At 43.1% G+C, this 19,358-nt stretch overlaps 1 protein-coding gene across 9 annotated transcripts in view; it reads left to right on the top strand.

Annotated features, from left to right (window-relative positions):
• LOC118971986 (protocadherin alpha-C2) overlaps positions 1 to 19,154 on the top strand; it is a 134,495-nt gene extending 115,341 nt beyond the window's left edge. For 8 of the 9 annotated variants that reach the window (XM_073221836.1, XM_073221843.1, XM_073221842.1 and 5 more), the window contains exon 4: positions 16,409 to 19,154. In XM_073221836.1, the coding sequence (XP_073077937.1) occupies positions 16,409 to 16,719 (311 nt within the window). In that variant the 3' untranslated portion in view covers positions 16,720 to 19,154. The remainder of the gene's footprint in view (positions 1 to 16,408) is intronic. The other variant, XM_073221838.1, reaches the window with a different exon arrangement.
• Positions 19,155 to 19,358: the final 204 nt, after the last annotated feature.

The raw sequence follows: 19,358 nt of genomic DNA on the forward strand, positions 1-19,358 counted from the left end.
TTTGGTCTTCTTTGAGGCGGGCTGCAAGACTTCCACCTCATCCCATGACACAACCACACCTCTTTTCATCTGGACACGCCTGTAGTAAATCTTCTTGACGCGTGCCGTTCCCAGGTATGGTGGAAAGGAGTCTTCATTAGAGGGGAGGGGAGCTTCCCGTTCCCCCAAGACCTGGGGTAGAGTCATCTCAAGAGGCCCAGTATGAAGAATATCCTGATGCCACTGAGGGATTCCTCCTCCTCCTCCTCCTGGGAAAGGAAATTTCAGACATGAGAAAACTAGAGTAAGTGTGTGAAGTCTGGTGGAGTTGAGATAGTCATGAGAATATTCCTATGTGGGCACATGGCCTGGAAGTACACACATATGTGAAATCACAGAATGCCATATGACAGTTTATCTGAGGTATGTGTGTGGTGTGATTATGTGGGATTGAGGGTGTGGAGGTCTGTGTATGTTCTGGAACATACCTGGTCAGTGTTTCTGACATTGGTAAGGGGGTGGTGAATGACAGTGTACATGTATGTGTGGTGCGACAATACACGTGAACAGGGGTGGTACATGTTCTTATTGTGAAACACTTAAAGACGGACTGTGTTGGAGGAAGTGTGCTTGAGCTTCCAGAAGTGCAGTTCTCTGAGGGGCTGAAGGCTTTGGGCTGAAGGTTTTGTGGGTGAAGTGGGATGCGGAATAGAAAGCCTACATATGAAAGTGCATTCATTTCAGGGCCTGTGAGTGTTTGAGTGCTTAGGCCGGCTCTAATGGGGGAGCTGGAACAAGTTACCTGTGTGAAAGGGTGCACATTATTTACGGGTTAGTGTGTAGACAGCAGAGGCTGAGAATGATTGTGGGAGGAGGGAACGTGGAAGTGTGTATCTGTGTGACGCTCGTAGAGAATGGGAAGGACGCGTCTGGAATGAAGGGATGTGTATATGAGAGAAAAAGTGAAAGGAAGGAATAGTGGGGCTCTATCTGGTATGAAGGAATATAGGGTGTGTGTGTGAGTGAGTTTGTGCTGATCTGAGGGAAGAGGTCATTGAATTGCCACCCTGTTACCAGCACAGCCCACTATCTCACAGCTGTCCCAGTGTTCACACGGGGAACTGCCCTATCCTTGAAAGCACACCCCCAATTTGTCCCTCTGCAGAGGCTTCAGTCTTAGTTCCTCTGCCCTGAAGCCCTCTCCTGTGTTTGAAGGGAAAGTGAAGTAAGTAGGGATTGGGCCAAGCCACGCCAGCTATTCATCCCGTCCAGCCTTTGTGTCTCCCTTACCGTCCTCAGCAGCAGGAAGCTTTCCTAGGGCGGACGCACCGGAGAAACACTCCGAGACAGGGAGCTGTTCTCCTGGTGTCTGATTGTTCTCTCCGACCACCACATGTCCCTCAGGCTCAGGAGGATCCCCTTGAGTCTTCTCAAATTCTGAGGAATGAATACAAGAAAAACAGATGTAGCATTTTCTGGGATCTGTATCCATTCAAAAAAGACATGTTGAGTGGTTAATCACATTAGGCACTGAAACCACTCCCATGAAATTAAGCATTTGAAACTTCACTTGCTCCAAAATATAGGGACACAGCAATTATTAAAATTGTGTGTAGTAGATATCAGTGATACTGGGTATCTTGTATGTGATATTTCTAAAGATGTATACAGAATATCAAAGACTAGTGACTAAAGTTGGATACTAGCTCTTTTTTCCTCATGAGAAATTATGTAACTAGAGGACATGGGGTACAAGTTTTAAAAGACTTCCACATGTCTGCCTGCCTGCCTGCCTGTCTAGATTGGTATCTATACTGATGTATGGAAAGATCGGGATGTCAATATAGATATAGAGAGGGGTAGAGATACAGCATTTTCACAGGAAATTCCTGGGCAGCAGCCATGGTGCTGGAGATGCTCTAATGAAGACTTTACACACTCGCCCCAGACTCCTCTTCTGGGAATGTATTTCTGTATTTTTCCAAGACTCAGCCTCCCTATTCAGATCTTTTGAAAACCTCTTTCCCAGGAGGCAGACACACCCACATGATACATTTCTGCCTGGGGATTGGAAACAGACACCCCGGGCAGTTCTTGGGCAAGGGGTCACTTATGGCCCTGCTGAGGGAAGGGCTCAGTTCTGAGCCTGGGCCATCGTGTTGTCCCGTCTCCCCGCCTGGCTCCTCCTCAGCCCCTTCTCGCTCTCAGCCCACACCACGGTGACTCAGACTGTCTCCAGCAGAGGTGGGGCAGTGGAATGTGTGCCAGGCTGGGGAGCATGAGCTGCCAGTGACTGCAAGGAAGAAAAGCCTTTCTCCCAACCTGCCCTCTTCCTGGACTTGTCTTGGTTTCACCGGTTCCCGAGGGGGCCTCGGCCCTGGGCCTGGAATGCCCTTCCCCCTAGAGCTACAGTAGTTCTGACCATGTGAGTAAGTTTTCTGCAGTTGGAAATGATTGGCAAGGACACGTGCCCCAACCAGGCATAGGCATGACGTCCTCCTCTGTGCCCTGCCGTGTTCTTCCCTTTTCTAACTAACTGGGATGTTGATAACCTGGGGTCTATTTGAAAGCTGAGTGTTCATGATAAAAAGTTTCTATCAGCAGGGAGACTTGCCCTATTCCTTCACATACACTGATTGTTACATAAGAAATAGATAGTTTCCTTCGTGCATTAGTTACTCAGGCCTAATCTACTCCAACTAATGAATCTTGAGTTGAGTTTTGAGAAGCAAATAATTGGACCTGGTACATATTAAGCAAGCCATTATATTAGAAACTACTCTGTATCTTTCCTTGGCTTATTTATGCTGATAAGCCAAGGGAAGTCACAGAGTCACCTCACAGTCACTACAACTATTTCAGTTTCCCATTTTTCCAGAAAGAGCCGAACTTTCTCAATTCAGCTATCGTGCTTAAATGGTATTTGTGTGTGTGCGTGTGTATCCTGCTGGTTTTTCTCTTTCATAAAGGAGCCTCACATTTACATGTCTGTACTCTAAGACAATGAAAGAAAGGTCTTAATGTCTGAGACAATCTAAGAAATCAATTCATTTTCTGTATGACTTTACACTCATCCCTGCACCTCCAATTTTAGGCACTCAAACTTTTTTCCTAATTTTTCATTTACCTCTTCGAGCCACACTTTCATCATTAACTGGAAAAAGTATTCTTGGAAAACTTGTAACATTGTAAAAAATGAAATAAAGGGAAATACATTATATAAGAAAAATCATACTAATCAATCACTACATCTGTGGTACAGTAGCCCAGAGCGGCATGATGTAGGGAACACAGGTCCTGAGCCACAGAGACAAGGACCTGGTCACAGGAACCTCCTCTTGGCCCTCAGATGGTCTGATCTCTTAGAAAGACCGGCGCACCCCCACCTTTTCCTCCCTCCCGCCTTCCTGCCCTTTCTGTCTCATAGGTAGGAATCTTCATTCCTTTTTTCTGTATAAGACAGTTTCTAGATCCCCAGTGCTCAGAGAGTATCACTGACACACACCTCCTGACATCCTGGCAACTTTGGGGGAACGTGTGGTTTCAAGATGTTTCTTTTTTCGTTTGTGCTTCATGGCTCAGCACTTCAGTGAGTGACGTAAAATCAGATGCCTTCCTCCCTAGAACTCTGCTGCCAGAGGTTCAAGTGATGACAGCCAAGAATCAAGTCAACAATTCAAGAACAACAAGCGACTGAAGAGGCTCTCTCCTCCCTCCCTCCCTCACTCACTCACTGGCCTGGCCGGTGCTTAAGTACAGCAGTAGGGCCATTTGATGTAAGTGAGACAGGGTTCCATAGCATTCTGACACGTACATCAGAGCAGACCACTGACGGGGGGGATCCCTTTTACCCAACACAAATTCTACCATCAACTTGAATTTTTATCTTGCACCTCATATCAAAACTTCTTTCTTTCTCCTCCAATGATGTGGAGAGGGAGAGGGAGAGGAGGAGAGAGGTGGGGGTGGGGGAGGGGAGAGGGGGTGTGGGAGAGGGGCTGAGGGGGACAGGGAGAGGGTGGGGAGAGGGGGAGAGGAGAGGGAGGGGGAGAGGGGGAGGCTGAGGGGAGGAGGGGGAGAGGGGGAGGGTGATGGGGAGGGGGGAGGGGGAGGGTAAGGGAGAGGGGAAGAGCGTGAGGGGGAGGGAGGAGAGGGGGAGGGGAGAGGGGGAGGGTGGGAGGGGGATGGGAGAGGGTGAGGGTGAGGGTGAACGGGTGAGGGGGAGGGGCCCTTAAACCTTGTTTTGTGCACTTAAGCCAGATACTGTTCCAAGCACTTTATATGTATTAACTCCTTTAATCTGTATGACCATCTCCACAGAGAAGTCTGTTATTCTACCCATTTTAATGCTTAAGAAACTGAGACACCTGGGGTTAAGTAAGGTCACACATCTATCTACTTACTGGTGAGGCCAGGATCTGAAGCAGGGCCCTTTGACTTCTGAGCCTGTACGCCTAACCTCTGAACACAGTGTCTCTGGAAAGTTTAAGGCCATCTTTATGCCAGAGTTCCTCTACCTTGTTTAGTCCTTAAACCGGCATTGTTTTTATTCATGTACTTGTCTTTTTCTATACTGTAACTCTTTGAGGGCAGGGTACCTGTCCTAATATTATTCATATCCCTACCCCTAATTCCTAGCACAATGTCTAATTAATTGTACACAATAAATACATTTAGTTGAATGAATAACAGTGTCTCTGGAGGTAGTAGCTACTGTATCCATTTTACAGGTGAAGAAACTACAAGTCAGTGTCAGCCACATAGTGTAGTAGAAACTAGTAGAAAGCAGAATGGTGGACCTTCGATCTGAACCCAGGGCTTTTGATACCTCGTCCAGTGCGCTGTCCACCACATCTGAACTGCCTCCTGCCTTCCAGCTTCAGAGGGCCCTGGAGATTGGCTCCCTACCCAGCAACCAGTTCTAAGCTGGAAAACTTCACAGCTACACGTCTTGAATGATCCTTGGGAGGGGCAGACGCCTGTTGGGAGGCTGGCCCCGAGAAAGGAGAGTTCCTGGAAGTACTGCCTCCAGGAATAGGTTAGAGCAGGAGGCAGGGTCCTCAGAGGACCACTGTGTAGTGACAATGCCTATCCTTTATTTCAGTTTCTACATGCCAGACTCTGTTCTTTGTGATTTATGATCAGTATCTCTTTTCAATGCTCACAGTTCCGTGAGACATATGTTCTCTTTGTTTTACATATGAAAGAATGGGGGCTGAGAGGCCAAATGACTTACTCAAGGTTATACAACAAATTTAAACAGATTCCAACTCAAATCTGTACATCCCCAAACCTTCATTTTAAGCATTCTACTACCTCCCTGTTATAACAGGCGGCTGAGGTGGGGTGGGAGATGGGGGTTGGGGGGGAGGAGGGGCATTGCTAAAAGAAGGCTATAAGGGGAAATTGCCCCCCTCCACCCTGGGGGACTTTGGCAACTAAGAAATAAGGTAGAAAAAACTCATTTAGCATGAGCCCTGCTAGGTCAAGTGTCACAGAAAGAAAAACTGTGATTTATTTTATTTTATTATTATTATTATTTTTTAGCTGACTATGGATAGCCAGGAAGGTTTGAGACCAGCCATTTCAATTTTTGAATCTGGGTTCACAGCACGTGATGGCTTTATAATCTTAACCTAGAAATGGTAGTTATTTTGGGCACAAAGCAAGAGCTGTGGCTTTAAAAATATGCCACCGTATTTATCTCTTCCGCTCCAAGATTACTGAAAATTAGCCCAGCTGTGGCCAGAAGCACCAGGCAGTCACAGAATCTTCCAGATCACTCAATCCACCCTAAAGGAGTGAGACGTCTCAGAGTGGCAGCCTCTGGGGGGGTGGCAGCACATCAGCTGCCTTCTGATCACACCGTACCCCCTACTCTAGGGACAGAAAGCGAGACCTATGGATGAGCTCCACTTTGTCTCCTCCCCCATCCCCAAGGCTTCACAAGCAGTAAAAAAAAATAATGGCAATTCTAGTACTGAGTTGGGGAGTCAGTGCAAGAATAATTTTTCAGCTTTATCACCAAATGTCTGTGTGATTCCAGGCAAATTATCTTGCTGTAATTTAAACTTTCACTTTCCTTATCTATGAAATGAAATCTTTATATATGAATATATATATTTACTTATAAGTAAATATGTATCCAAATGCTTAATAAAGAGCCTGATCCATAATATGCGATCAAACAGTATTCCCTAAATGAATAAATCTGCTGCTGCTCTGATTTTACTAACAACCAAAAGGTAACGAATTTTTCCTTTGTGCCAGGCACTGTGTTATATGCTCCATAAGGATAGTTACATTTAATCTTATAACTATCCTATGAGGTGGGAGCTGTTACCTCCTTTACACATGAAAACTGAGGCATAAGAGAGATTGATTTGCTTAATGTCATAATTTACATGATGTAGCCAGATTTAAATCTAGCATTCTGATTATAGAGCCTAAAGTGTTACATAGAACCCGGAGTGTATTTTTACATTCCCTTGTTTCCATGGAAAATTCTTTCCACTATCAGTTGAAGGACTAAGAAGCAATGGGGAGATGCTGGAAATGCCAGCCCAGGTGGTTTGAGCTTCCTTTCCTTCTCTCCCATCCTGCACAGGATTTAGGCTTCAGACTACAGTTCTCCTGCGTTTTGTGGGCTGTAATCATGTAGATGAACACAGCCCAATTCGTAAAGGATTGAGAGAGGGAGAGGAGGCGGGGCATGTCCAAGCGACCACAAACCCCGCAGATGGTGGGATGGGGGTGGGGAAGGAGCCAGAGATGTTCTACAACCTGTTCTTTCGGTAGGTTTGATGGCCAGTGTTGTTGTTGTTGTTTTTTTTTTTGCCTCTTGGTTGGCTGATCACGTGTAATTCTACAGTCTGCCAAGTTCTGGTTGAGAGAGAGGGACAGAGACACAGAGACAGGGACAGAGAAATGAAATGGTTGCTCAAAGCCACGAGGCAGAAACGAAATTGGAGCAACCTGAAAGGCCGCTGTGTCTGGCCCGGGTGGGAAGAGGAATCCAGAAAGAGCGAGGGGCGGCGTGTTTCTACACCGAAAGCCGGGTGTTCCCTTGCAAACCCACAATCTGCAGAGCTTTCGTGCCCTGACTTTTCCCCGGGCGGCCAGAGAAGCAGTGCAGGGGAGCTGTCTGGAGAGGCCGGAAACAGCTTGTAATCGTTGAACAGCCTTTGCGGGCTGCATTGACCCAGCTGAGTGGGCGGTAGGCGGGCTCCTGAGTGCTGGCTGGCAAGACAGCCCTGGCTTTAATTAAAACGATGGATTTTTCTGGAAGCTCTTTATTAACCTCAGCACCCAAATCTCGGAGATGGTAACAAAGGGTTGAATGGGGAGTGAGGGGGAGGGGCTGAAACCCGCAGACTGGGATGTGATTTTCCCAAGCCTGTCACTCCACGGCCGCACCCCTCCCCCACCTTTACTCCGTCCCGCTGCTGCTCGCTTAGGGCTCCTGCCCGCACCAGTCTCTGAATAGTGACAAAAGTCGATATAATCAGTAATTGCTAACATGTGTATAATGCTTGGGGGTTTTCAAAGGGCCTTCCTATACAGTTTAGGATGTGGGTCTTAAAACGAGTGAGACTGCCTAGATTTACATCCTGGCTCTATCAGGGAGTAACTGTGAGACCTTCGGTCCGTAGTCTCTTCATCTATAAAACAGACATGGAGACTGGAAGTATTTACTGCATATGGTTCTACTGAGGAGCAAAAATTATATTGCCTGCAGATCTGCTTAGCCCAGTGTTACACACAGGAAGACCACGGGGAATGTCAACTACAGCCAGAACTCTGTGGTGTAGATGCCAAGGCGATTGTCTCCATTTTATGAATGAGGAAAATGAGGTTCAAAGATATCTATGTGAATTGCCCAGGACTACATTTTATTGATAGAGCCGGGGCAGGCCTCCAAGGTAAGAGGAGCAAAGCAAGAGGAAAGAGGAACATCCTCCAACATGCTCCAGCCTGTGCCTCTGCGGAGCTCTCCCAAAAGTGCCCCTGGTCCAACACTTCGTGTTGTTCTGTTAAGGAACTCAGTGTAAATCAGAAAACCCTTAGCCGCTTGTCCAGAGCAGTTCCGAATAGCGATCGGGTTGGGTTACAAGGCCTGGTTACAAGTCCATGGCAAAGTTCACGACTTCCCCCGGCATCTGTGCTGGCAAAGCGTCCAGCCTCATCATTCCCAGTCCCTGAGGCTAAACTCTGGCCAGTTAGCTTAGCACTAAGGAGGGAAGCTGTCAAAAAGACCCTGGGTAGAGCCTAGGGGAAGTGAAGAGGCCAGCTACCTCCAGAGGGCAATTTTTTAAATTGCAGATGTATATGCTTTTTTAAAATAATGTGTATTCTGGTTTTGAAATGTATTCATACCTATTGTGGAGACAGACATAAGGCAATACAAAAAAAAAAAAAGGAAGAAGGTAAAACCATTTAGTATAGTTATGATCCTAATCTATTCGAACCACTAAATCGTATTAGGTTGGTATCTGAATGTTAGGGAAGGGCTCTGCCTAAGGATCCAGACCCCCACCTGCTTGATGTGTATCTGTCAACTACATCTCAGCCTTGTCTTTCTCTGCCAGTGATCTAGGTGCCTGGGAGCTGAGGGGAGGGGACTTGTGGGCGGTCCCAGGAGGGGGAAGGGAGGCAGCATTGCAAGAGGAAATATTTCCTTGATAGCCCGTTTGTAGAGACTGGCCCTGCTGTGTCTTCCTTTCTCATTTCCAAAGAGGTATCTCTTTGATTCAGCCCCAAAAGGTCTTTAGTGCTCTTGGCCAAAAGGGACTCAAATTAGGAGGTCAAGAAATGTTGTTTGTCAGATCCTTAAACTTTTTCACCTGAATGAGCCCTCAGAGGTGTTTGCTGACACACCAACCAGAACAGATTCGGCACAATGGTCTGTGAGGGACTAGAGAAGCCAGATAGTGTTCTGCCCTGCAGAAGCTGAATGCAAGGAGGATGTACCTGAATGGATGTCTCATTGCTTTTGGAGTTCAGGCTGAGTCAGATCCAACCTACACTCCCAGCAAAGCCTTGAGAAGCTCAGTGACATGTAAAAGAAGCTCATTAACTCCTCAGCAGACCTGCTGTGAGGGGCTCCCTTGACCAATAGGCATAGCCAGTACTGTCCTTTAAGTCTGCAAGATAAAGATATCTCTGAGCTCTGCCTCCCGGGACAACAGGCCTTAGGCCTCATTCCGAGTCCTTTCTGTGGATGGAAAAAATTTCCATCTGGCTCCGTGAAAGCAACTGAAGGACTGTGGAGTGGTGATGAAACCCAGTTCTTCTAGATACCAAATCAGAGGCTTTTAAATTTCTTGGCTTTTGTCTCTGTATCTCAGGGACAAAGCCTGTATCCGAAAGGTAAACAGGCAAGATTTTGGCTGACCTCAGTGACTGGTTTAAGTATTATCTTGGGTGGCTCAAAGAAATAGTTTTAGTTTCAGAGAAAAAGTATCTATTACCCTATGTCCAGAGAGCTATAGTGTCAGCTCTGCCAGGGGAAGCATGAAACAGGGAGAAGGGTTTATAGGAGCGAAAAGTTTTTTACTCCTTTCCCCACTGCCTGCTGATACTTGGATTAAATTTGTACCATCTTGACCCTGCCTCCCTAGCCCTAAGAGCTGTACCATATATAGCTGTCCATATGTGACTGCATTTATTGAGCGCCCACATTGTACTGGAGGTCAGGCTCAGCACCATTACCTTGTTGCCTTCAGGGACTCGGAAAGTGTGGCCAATGGGGAGTTGTTTGATCTGCCAGCCTGTGGACATCACTTGCATTTCTCACCCCAGTCCTTCCATTCATCCATCCAGCAAGTATTTATTAAACACCTGTTAGGGACCAAGAATCGTGTTAGACACAGGTTATATATTAGAAATAAGCAGATCTATTTTCTGTCTCTGTGATTACTGCAGTTAGAGAGAGAGAGAGGTGCAGGCAGTGCTGGGCTGGGACAGTCAGAGAGTGACTCTCTGAGGAGGTTACATTTAAGGTCTGGTTTGAAGGATGCTAAAAATGAACAGGAAATCATTCTAGGCAAAAGGAAATTATCTGTACAGATCGTGAGACAAAAACAATACCAAGGGGTATTGGAGGAACTGTAGGAAGGCCTGTGTGGCTGGAGGATAGTGGTAAGAAGGAAACTTGCGGATGAGACTGGAGAATAAAAATAACGGATTATTAAAAGGCCTTATATAACATGTTAAGGAGTTTGATTTTTCTTTTTCTCAAGGCAGTAGAAAGTCTCTGAATAATTTTGAGTAGAGGAATGATAAAATCTAATTTCTATTTTTTGAAGAATTTTACTCTGTGTTATGCTTTACTTCAGTTTTTTAAAAGGGGAGAATGACTTTAAGGAATAAAGATGACTCTGGCTGCTGTTAGAGGCAAAAGTCAAAGCAGGCTTAGACCAGAAGAGTCTATTGCTGTAATTCACATTCGAAATAGTGGTGTCCTGAAAAAAGATAGTGGCAAGGAAATGGGGAGAAAAGGACAAGATTATTTAGGAGGCAGAAACAGCAGCTCTCGATTTATGATAAATGCAGCAGGAAGGATAGAAAAAAAGGAATGGCTCCGAAGTTTCTGGCAAGAGCATTGCGATGAATGGAGAGTCATTTATTGAGTCTTCAGGGATTTAGAAAGGAATAGATGAGAAGAATGGAGTTTGATTTCAGATTCCTTGAGTTTGAGATGCCCAGGAGACTTCCAAGAGGAGATACCAGAGAGGCAGCTGGATACATGAGACTGGAGCTGGATGGATACATGAGACTCAGAGGTACAGGTTTTCAATATAAATTTGTATCTCGTCAGCCTATTTAGATAGTATGTATATCTATGGACACACCTGAGATCCCAGAAGGAGAAAGTGAGGAGAAAGAAGAGAAGGTCTAGGGCCCAATCCAAGGAAGGGCCAGCACATAGGTGAGGAGGCTTCTGCAAGGAAACTGGCAAGGGACAGCCAGAGAGAAAGGGCCGGAGAACGGTTCGATAAGGAGCTCAGAAAATAAGTGCTTCAGGAGAGGGCACGACAAGTGCTGCTGAGAGGTTCCATAAAATAAAACGAAAACACTGGCTTTGGGAAGAGCGTAATCAGCAAGCTTACCATGAGCAAAGTTAGAAAAGTCCTGCTCAAGGATGCTGAATTAGAGGGCTGAGAAGTGATAGGAGGTGAGGAGATGGAAATAGCAGATGTAGAGAATTACTACCCGTAGTCAAACATAAGTGGTTTGTCTGGTGGAAATTCCCACATGGCCACCACAGAGCAGTGTCAGACACATGAACGCTGCTGTGGTGTCAAAGGGTTCCAACGTCACGGCCGCTGGGATTACTTTGCCCAGACAGGCCATTACTCTTCCTGTCTAGCTCTGACCTCTCCCCTTCAAGAAGCCGTTGGTGTACTTTATGATGTGTCTTCCAACTAGACTGGAGAAAATCTTGCATTGAAAACCCCTGTAGATACATAATTATTTTCCCAAGTCTTGGTGTAAAATTCATCTCTCTCCTCTGGAGTCTCCTTTGACTTTCTCAAATATAAATAATTTTCTCTTTGGGAGTCCCCAAATATTTTCCATGTACCTTGGTTATTGCATGTATCAAAGTGGTTTGTAATTGCTTGAGTGTATGTCACAACTAGGCTGTGAGCACTGAGAGAGGGGACTGGGTTTGGGAAGTTCTATTGGCTCTCAGTGCCTTACCCAAAATAAGAGGCCCAATTTACAACAGGATTCTATCCCCTTATGCTGTGTATGCCCACACTTCTTCCTTCTCTCCTCTGCCTCATCCCACCACTAAAGGTTGTCACGATAGAATTAAGATCAATTCATTGACTCCACTAATTCGTCCTTTGTTTTGGACAAATTAGGGGGTCAAAATACATTTGAAACCAAAGTCTTCTCTAATTCTGCACTAAAAGTAGCAATTCTGATTTTGACATCTTAAACTGTACCTTTAGTTTACTTTCTCTTCCCCCATTAACCGAGGACAATTAAAGCATTTAGAGTATAATTGCAGACAAGGGTTTTGAAACCCCTTGGCAGTTCTTAGTTTGCCAATGACACAACAGATACTTAGGTACCTGCCTTTTCTGCTACCATGATTATTGAAACTTCTATTTTAAAATTTCTGATAGAGAATTTGGAGACCCCACAGGTTCCAGAGACTGGCTTGAAAAACAGTATTGTACCACCTGACATTAGATGAGATTCAAGTATTTCAGGGTTATTTTTATTATAGTAAATGCCCCAGGGTAGTTTTCATTGTAGAAAGGTTAAAAAAAGTTAATAGCACTGATTGTTCCAGGAAATGCCTCGTTTACAATAGCTCTTAGGATCTCAGGTTTGGGTTTTTTTTTTTTCTGAAAGATTTTCTTTAATAATACTATATATATAGTGACTATGTTTATGTTTCTTAAATGAGACGTAATTGACATATAACATTATATTAGCTTCAGGTCAACAACAATGATCTATATTTGTAAACATTGTAAAATGATTGCCACAGTGGCTTTAGGTAACGTGCACCACTGTAGATTGTGATTTTCACAAGAAAAATATTCTTTTCTTGTGATAAGATCTTTTAAGATCTACTCTCTTGTTTTCCAATATGCAATATGATATTATTAACTATAGTCATCATGCTATACATTATTACATTCTCATGACTTATATATTTTATAACTGGAAGTTTGTATTTTTTGTTTCCTTTCACCCATTTCACTCACCTCCCCCCTCCCCACCAATCTGTTCTCTGTATCTAAGGGCCTGGGGGGATTTTTTGTTTTTAGATTCCACATGTAAGTGAGATCATGCGGTATTTGTCTTTCTCTGACTTATTTCAGTTAACATAATGCCTTCAAGATCCATCCATGTTGTTGCAAATGGCCAGATTTCATTCACTGGGTGAATAATATTTCATTGTGCACATTTTCTTTTTTTAAATTTTATTTTGTGTGCACATTTTCTTTATCTGTTCATCCATCTATGTACCCTGTAGTTCCCGGCTGGAGTGGGTTCCCATTCCCAGCTTCCAGCAAGTTCACTATGGATTCAGTGAGACCAAATAGCAATGGAATGTTGGGGGGAAAAGGGGCTCATACCAAGCTTTATTCTTAGTAGTAGGTCAAGCACTAGAATTCTGTCTGGCTCAGTCTCTGCCCCAGATGCTGCCTGGCTTAAGGCTCTGTCTCCGCTCCCAGCCTCCACTCTCTTCTCTCCTTCTTCCTTCTGCTCTCCTCCCCAGGCTCCTGCTTCTGTTTTAGGGTCTCCTCTAGCACTAGGCAAAACTCTTTATATAACAACACAGGCAATAATAGCTTATTGCCAATGGGTATACAAGTATGTGCCTGCACAGTAGGCTAAGTATTACACCATTGCATGTATAAAATGGGTATCAGGTGAGGATCCTGGCCATGGAACTTCATTTTCCCTACAGACATGGAGGTTGTTTCCATGTCTTGGCTATTGTAAATAATGCTGCAGTGGACATGGGGTACAGATGTCTTACTGAGTTAGTGTTTTTATTTTCTTCAGATAAATACTTAGAAATGGGATTATGGGATCATATGGTAGTTCAATTTTTAATTTTGAGGAAATTCCATACAATAAAATCCCATAAAATAAAAATTCAATTTTTAAATGAGAAAATTTAAGTTTGAAATTTCCATAGTGGTTGCACCAGTTTACATTCCTACCACCAATGCAAAGGGTTCTCTTTTCTCCACATCCTCACTATTGCTATTTCTTGTCTTTCTAAGAATAGCCATTCTAACAGGTGTGGAATGTCTAATTGTGATTTTGATTTGCATTTCCCTGATGATTAGTGATGGTGAGCACCTCTTTGTAGGTGGCCATCTGTAGATCTTCTTTGGAAAAATGTCTATTCAGATCTTCTGCCTATTTTTTAATTGGTTTGTTTGGAGTTTTTTTTTTTTTTTTGCTACTGAGTTGTATGAATTCTTTATATATTTTGGATATTAACTCCTTATCTGATAATGATTTACAAATATTTTCTTCCATTCAGTATATTGCCTTTTCATTTTTGTGAAAATGAAAAAATAAAAAGCTTTGCAGAAGCTTTTTAGTTTGATGTAGTCCCATTTGTTCATTTGGTCTGTATTTATGCCAATACCATACTGTTTTGTTTACTATAACTTTGTGATGTAGTTTGAAATCAGGAAGCACGATATCTCCAGCTTTGTTTTCCTTTCTCATGATTGCTTTGGCTATTCAGGCTATTTTGTGGTTCCACATGAAATTTAGGATTGTTTGTCCTATTTTTGTGAAAAATACCATTGGAATTTTGATAGGGATTGTGTTGAATCTATATATTGCTTTGAGTAGTATGGACCTTTTAACAATATTAATTCTTCCCATCCATGAGCATGGAATATCTTCCCACTTATTTGTGTCTTCTTTAATTTCTTTCACAAATATAGTTTTCAGTATACAGGTCTTTCACCTCTTGGGTTAAATTTATTCCTAATTTAGAACAAATAATTCTGAGAAAGAAGAACAAAGCTGGAGGGATTATGCTCCCTGGCTTCAAGCTATACTACAAAGCTATGGTAATCAAAACAGTATGGTACTGGCCAAGAACAGACCCATAGATCAATGGAACAGAATAGAGATATTAAACAAGCCCAGATACAAACCCACGCATACAAGGTCAATTAATATATGATAAAGGAACCACGAATGTACAATGGGAAAAAGACAGCCTTTTCAATAACTTGTGTTGGGAAAACTGGACAGCTACATGCAAGAGAATAAAACTGGATTACCATCTAACTCCATACACAAAAGTAAACCCAAAGTGGATCAGAGACCTAAATGTGAGACATGAAACTGTAAAACTCTTAGAAGAAAACTTAGGCAAAAATCTCTTGAACATAAGTATGAGCAGTTTTTTCCTGGACACATCTCCTCAGGCAAGAGAAACAAAATAAAAAATGAACAAGTGGGACTACATCAAACTGAAAAGCTTCTATAGAGCAAAGGACACCATCAGCAGAACAAAAAGGCATCCTACAGTATGGGAGAATATATTTGTAAATGATTTATCTGTTAAGGAGTTAACAGCCAAAATATATAAAGAACTCATTCACCTCACCACCAAATAAAACCAAATAACTCAATTAAAGATGGGTGGAGGACCTGAACAGACATTTCTTCAAAGAAGAAATACAGATGGCCAACAGGCACATGAAAAGATGCTCCACATAGCTAATCATCAGGGAAATGCAAATTAAAACCACAATGAGATATCACCTCACACCAGTTAGAATAGCCACTATCCAAAAGACAAGAAATAACAAACATTGGCGAGGATGAGCAGTGGAAACACACCTACACTGTTGGTGGGAATGTAAATTGGTGCAGCCACTGTGCAGACAATAGGAAGGTTCCTCAAAAAAAGTTCCTAAAATTGGACCCAGTAATTTCACTTCTAGGAATTTACCTGAAGAAAACAAAGTCCCTGATTCAAAAAGATATATGCACCCCTATATGTATTGCCACATTATTTACAGTAGCCAAGATATGGGAGCAACCTAAGTGTATATCAATAGATGAATGGATAAAGAAGATGTGGTGCATACACATAATGGAATGTTATTCAGCCATTAAAAAAATGAAATTCTGCCTTTCACAACATGGATGGATCTAGAGGGTATTATGCTGACTGAAATAAGCCACATGGAGAACAACAGCTACTGTATGATTTCACTTATTTGTGGAATCTAAAAACAAAACAAAACGAAATGAACAAAGCAGTAGTAGATTCAGACACTGAGAAGTGACTGGTGGTTACCATGGAGGAGAGGTTGGGGTGGGTGGGTGGGGAAGGTAAGGGGTATAAAGGGGCACAAAAATTCTCAATCATAATATAAGTTGGTCACGGGGATAGTAGCACAGCATGGAGAATATAGCCAATGGGCCTGTAACATCTTCCTATGTTGACAGATAGTACCTGCACCAGTGGGGATGATTAAAATGTGGGTAACTGTTGAACCACTGTGTCGTATACTTGAAACTAATATAAGATTGTATATCAACGATACTTCAATTAAAAAAAATTTATTCCTAGTTTCCTTTATTGCATATTCTGCTTTAATCCAGTACATTTCCTGTCCCATTCCCAATCAGGATAATCACAACCATATTTTTTAGGAAATTCTTCAGGAAATTCTTCACAAGGAACCAAAAATATGTTACTAAAACAGATAGCTAGCCCCTGTGGTGAGGAAATATGCCCTCCTGCTTGTCTCCAACCACTGGCCTTGCCCTCAGGCTTGAAGAAAGAACCCACGATTTCTTGGGGGCCTGTCTGTGCAGCTTCTCCTGTATTCTACCCACTCGTGCATACATGGTGGCAGGGAAGGTGTGTGTTGGCTGTGTTACTGACTCGTGATATTTTGTCTTTCAGAACCAGAGGCAGGAGAGGTCTCACCTCCAGTCGGTGCTGGTGTCAACAGCAACAGCTGGACCTTTAAGTACGGACCAGGCAACCCCAAACAATCTGGTCCCGGTGAGTTGTCAGACAAATTCATTATCCCAGGATCTCCTGCAATCATCTCTATCCGGCAGGAGCCTACTAACAGCCAAACTGACAAAAGTGACTTCATAACCTTCGGCAAAAAGGAAGAGACCAAGAAAAAGAAGAAAAAGAAGAAGGGTAACAAGACCCAGGAGAAAAAAGAGAAAGGGAACAGCACGACCGACACCAGTGACCAGTGAGGTCATCTAATGGAAACAAGCCACTTAGCCAGTTTTCTAATAATGGCAAATCTCTCCCATGTAGCAACTCCCACCTCCCTTCTCCTACCCCACGAGCCCTCTCTTAGAGACCTCAGACATCTGCACAAAGTTCCCTGTGTCTGTCTAGATCGCATTTAACAGAACAGGTTTTGTCTTAAAAGCTTTACCAAGTCTGGTGTTAACTCTTTTCTCTCCACTCTGGCTTGTTTTCAGAACCTAAAAAGCAGACCCAAGGTTCCTTTCTCCTCCGCCGCAAAGGAGAGGCTTCCCAGCCCCGCCAGTGAGAGGTTGGACTCTCTGCCCTGTGCTCCGGGGATCCTGTCTTGATGACACTTGCAGGGCAGGCGGAAAGGTTTTGAGATTGAGCAGCCTGGGTATCCAGGGCCACTGGGTTGTGTGGCCGCCGGCGTGCGTGAGTGCCAGATGTGGGCTGGGGTGGGCGAGATTAGACTAGTTGGTGCAAGGGGGGGGGCTGGTAAACAGAATCAAAGGCAAGTAAACAGAGGGAGTGACTGATCTGGAGGGGAAACATGAAAACTAAAAGGAACCAGACTTTCTAAATCTGACAACTCAAGAGGCAGTGGCCAGCCTCCAGCAGACAAAACCACCCCCACTGACAAAACTTTAGAAGTCCTGAAGTCTGTTGGCTGTGGAGTCATTATGCCTAAAATGCATTGTGCCTACAAGCCAACGGTTCAGCGTTAAACGGGGGCCAGCCGGGGCAGCAGAAGCGGATCTGATGTGCTTGCCGTGTATGTCCTGTGCTCGCTTTATTAAAAATTCTTTTGCACACAATGTTTATGAAAAGGCCGGGTCCTTTTCCAGCAACACATATGCAAAAGCAAAAGCAAAAAGAAAACCCCAACACCTCACTTTATGCTGTTTGTTGTTTGATAGATTTATTTCAAAAAGAGAAAGTCTCTAACTATAAATCTTTAAAAGAAATATGATAAATACAATTCCCCTAAACTCTCCTCAAAAGAGAATTCAGTCTACAGCCATTTAAATGATCATTGCTGCTACAGAAGTGCTTTAAGAGAATTGCCTGAAACCATCTGTATTATACCGGCCACCTGCCAATCACAGCTTTACTCTTTCAGGTCACTCTGGGGCTGCCTCTTGCATGTATTGATTACTAAATTAAAGGATCTTTCTCTCTCTCTTTTCTAAGAAACAATTATGTGCACTTTGAATACACAACCTTCTCTAGCCAACTGTATCAAGACCGAGAAATTAAAGAAAAATACTGTTTTCTCATACATACAGTGAGCCGACTTTTCAATCCTCTAATTCTGTGATTTGTCTTGGTGTGCTAGCCTACACCTTCTCTTTGGTTTAGTTTTCCTTTTCTATGACACTCTGAATTGCTAATCTTGCTAACACCTATGATGTTACCTGAATTCAATCTCCCATATGTATGCTGTATGCTATTATAAGACTCCTGAAATATACTTACTCTGTGCTTGTGTATGTGAATGTTAATGCAACTATTACCTAGAGTGAACTTTAAGCTTTATTGTTGAATGTAATTCCATTATATTCCTTTTGTACACCTGTGAAAAAGTGGAGTAGTGGTTTTTTTTTTAACCATTGTTAATCAGCTTTTGTGTATGAAAGACACAGTAAAATTTCTTTCTTAAATCAAGATACTGGTGATTCAAGGAATTTTATTTGTGGTCAGCCATGAGCCGTCTCTTGCCAAGACTCCTGCTGGCAAGGGAATGGATAAAGCTGTTTTTTCCTAGTAACAATTCTGGAATGAATACCGAAGATATTCTCTGAGGGTGTGCAAGCACAAAATTTACCAACCTGGCCTCTTTGAAGGCGCAGAATGCTTTGAAATTCTAATGCTATCTGGAATATCAGCTCATAGAGAATAATAAAATTTGCTGTCACCTTAAATAAGAAATCTTAATTTTTGTTAAAATGTACAATTTAGAAGTTTGATTACTTATATTTTAAAAGTTGACATAAAAGAGGTAGGAGTCTGTTATTAAAACAAAAGCATTAAATCTCAGAAAAAAAAACCTGTGTTGTCTACTTTTAGCTTCATTCTCCCATATTTTGAAGGGTGTGTAACTTCAGCTCTGCAGGATTGCATGGGGTAAAACTTGTTGCCAACACATGAACCATTGCTACATTGTAGGTTGTGATCATTTTGCCCCACTGAAACCCATGTACCTGACCTTACGTGCCTTTGGAATACTAGGAGAATCGGGCTAATTTAATAATGATGATGATTATAATGTATTTGTACAGCACTTGTACATTTGCAGAGTGCTTTCCAATCCATGTTAGTTACTAGTTATTACAGCTGTAAGGATAAAACACGTCGTGTGGATTCATTTTTAATTGGTGCTATTGGTATTTCTCCTGTTATTGCTAATAAATGGAAAATGGTGGTATGAAAGAAATGGTGGTCATTTCTAAGTATAAGAGTAGGAGAAAATCAGAACGCTGATTATCATTAGCTGTTATTACTGCAGAAGGTTGCAGTATGGAGCTCACTGTGTCAGTCTGGCTATCCCCCTAGCTTTTTATGTTCATTACTAAGGCAAAACACCCACTGGAATCAAGAATCAGACTCCACGGTATTACAGAAGGGCAGCCAGGAGGTT

The sequence above is a fragment of the Manis javanica genome, chromosome 14 (assembly GCF_040802235.1).
Source record: "Manis javanica isolate MJ-LG chromosome 14, MJ_LKY, whole genome shotgun sequence".
Classification (NCBI taxonomy): Eukaryota; Metazoa; Chordata; class Mammalia; order Pholidota; family Manidae; genus Manis; species Manis javanica.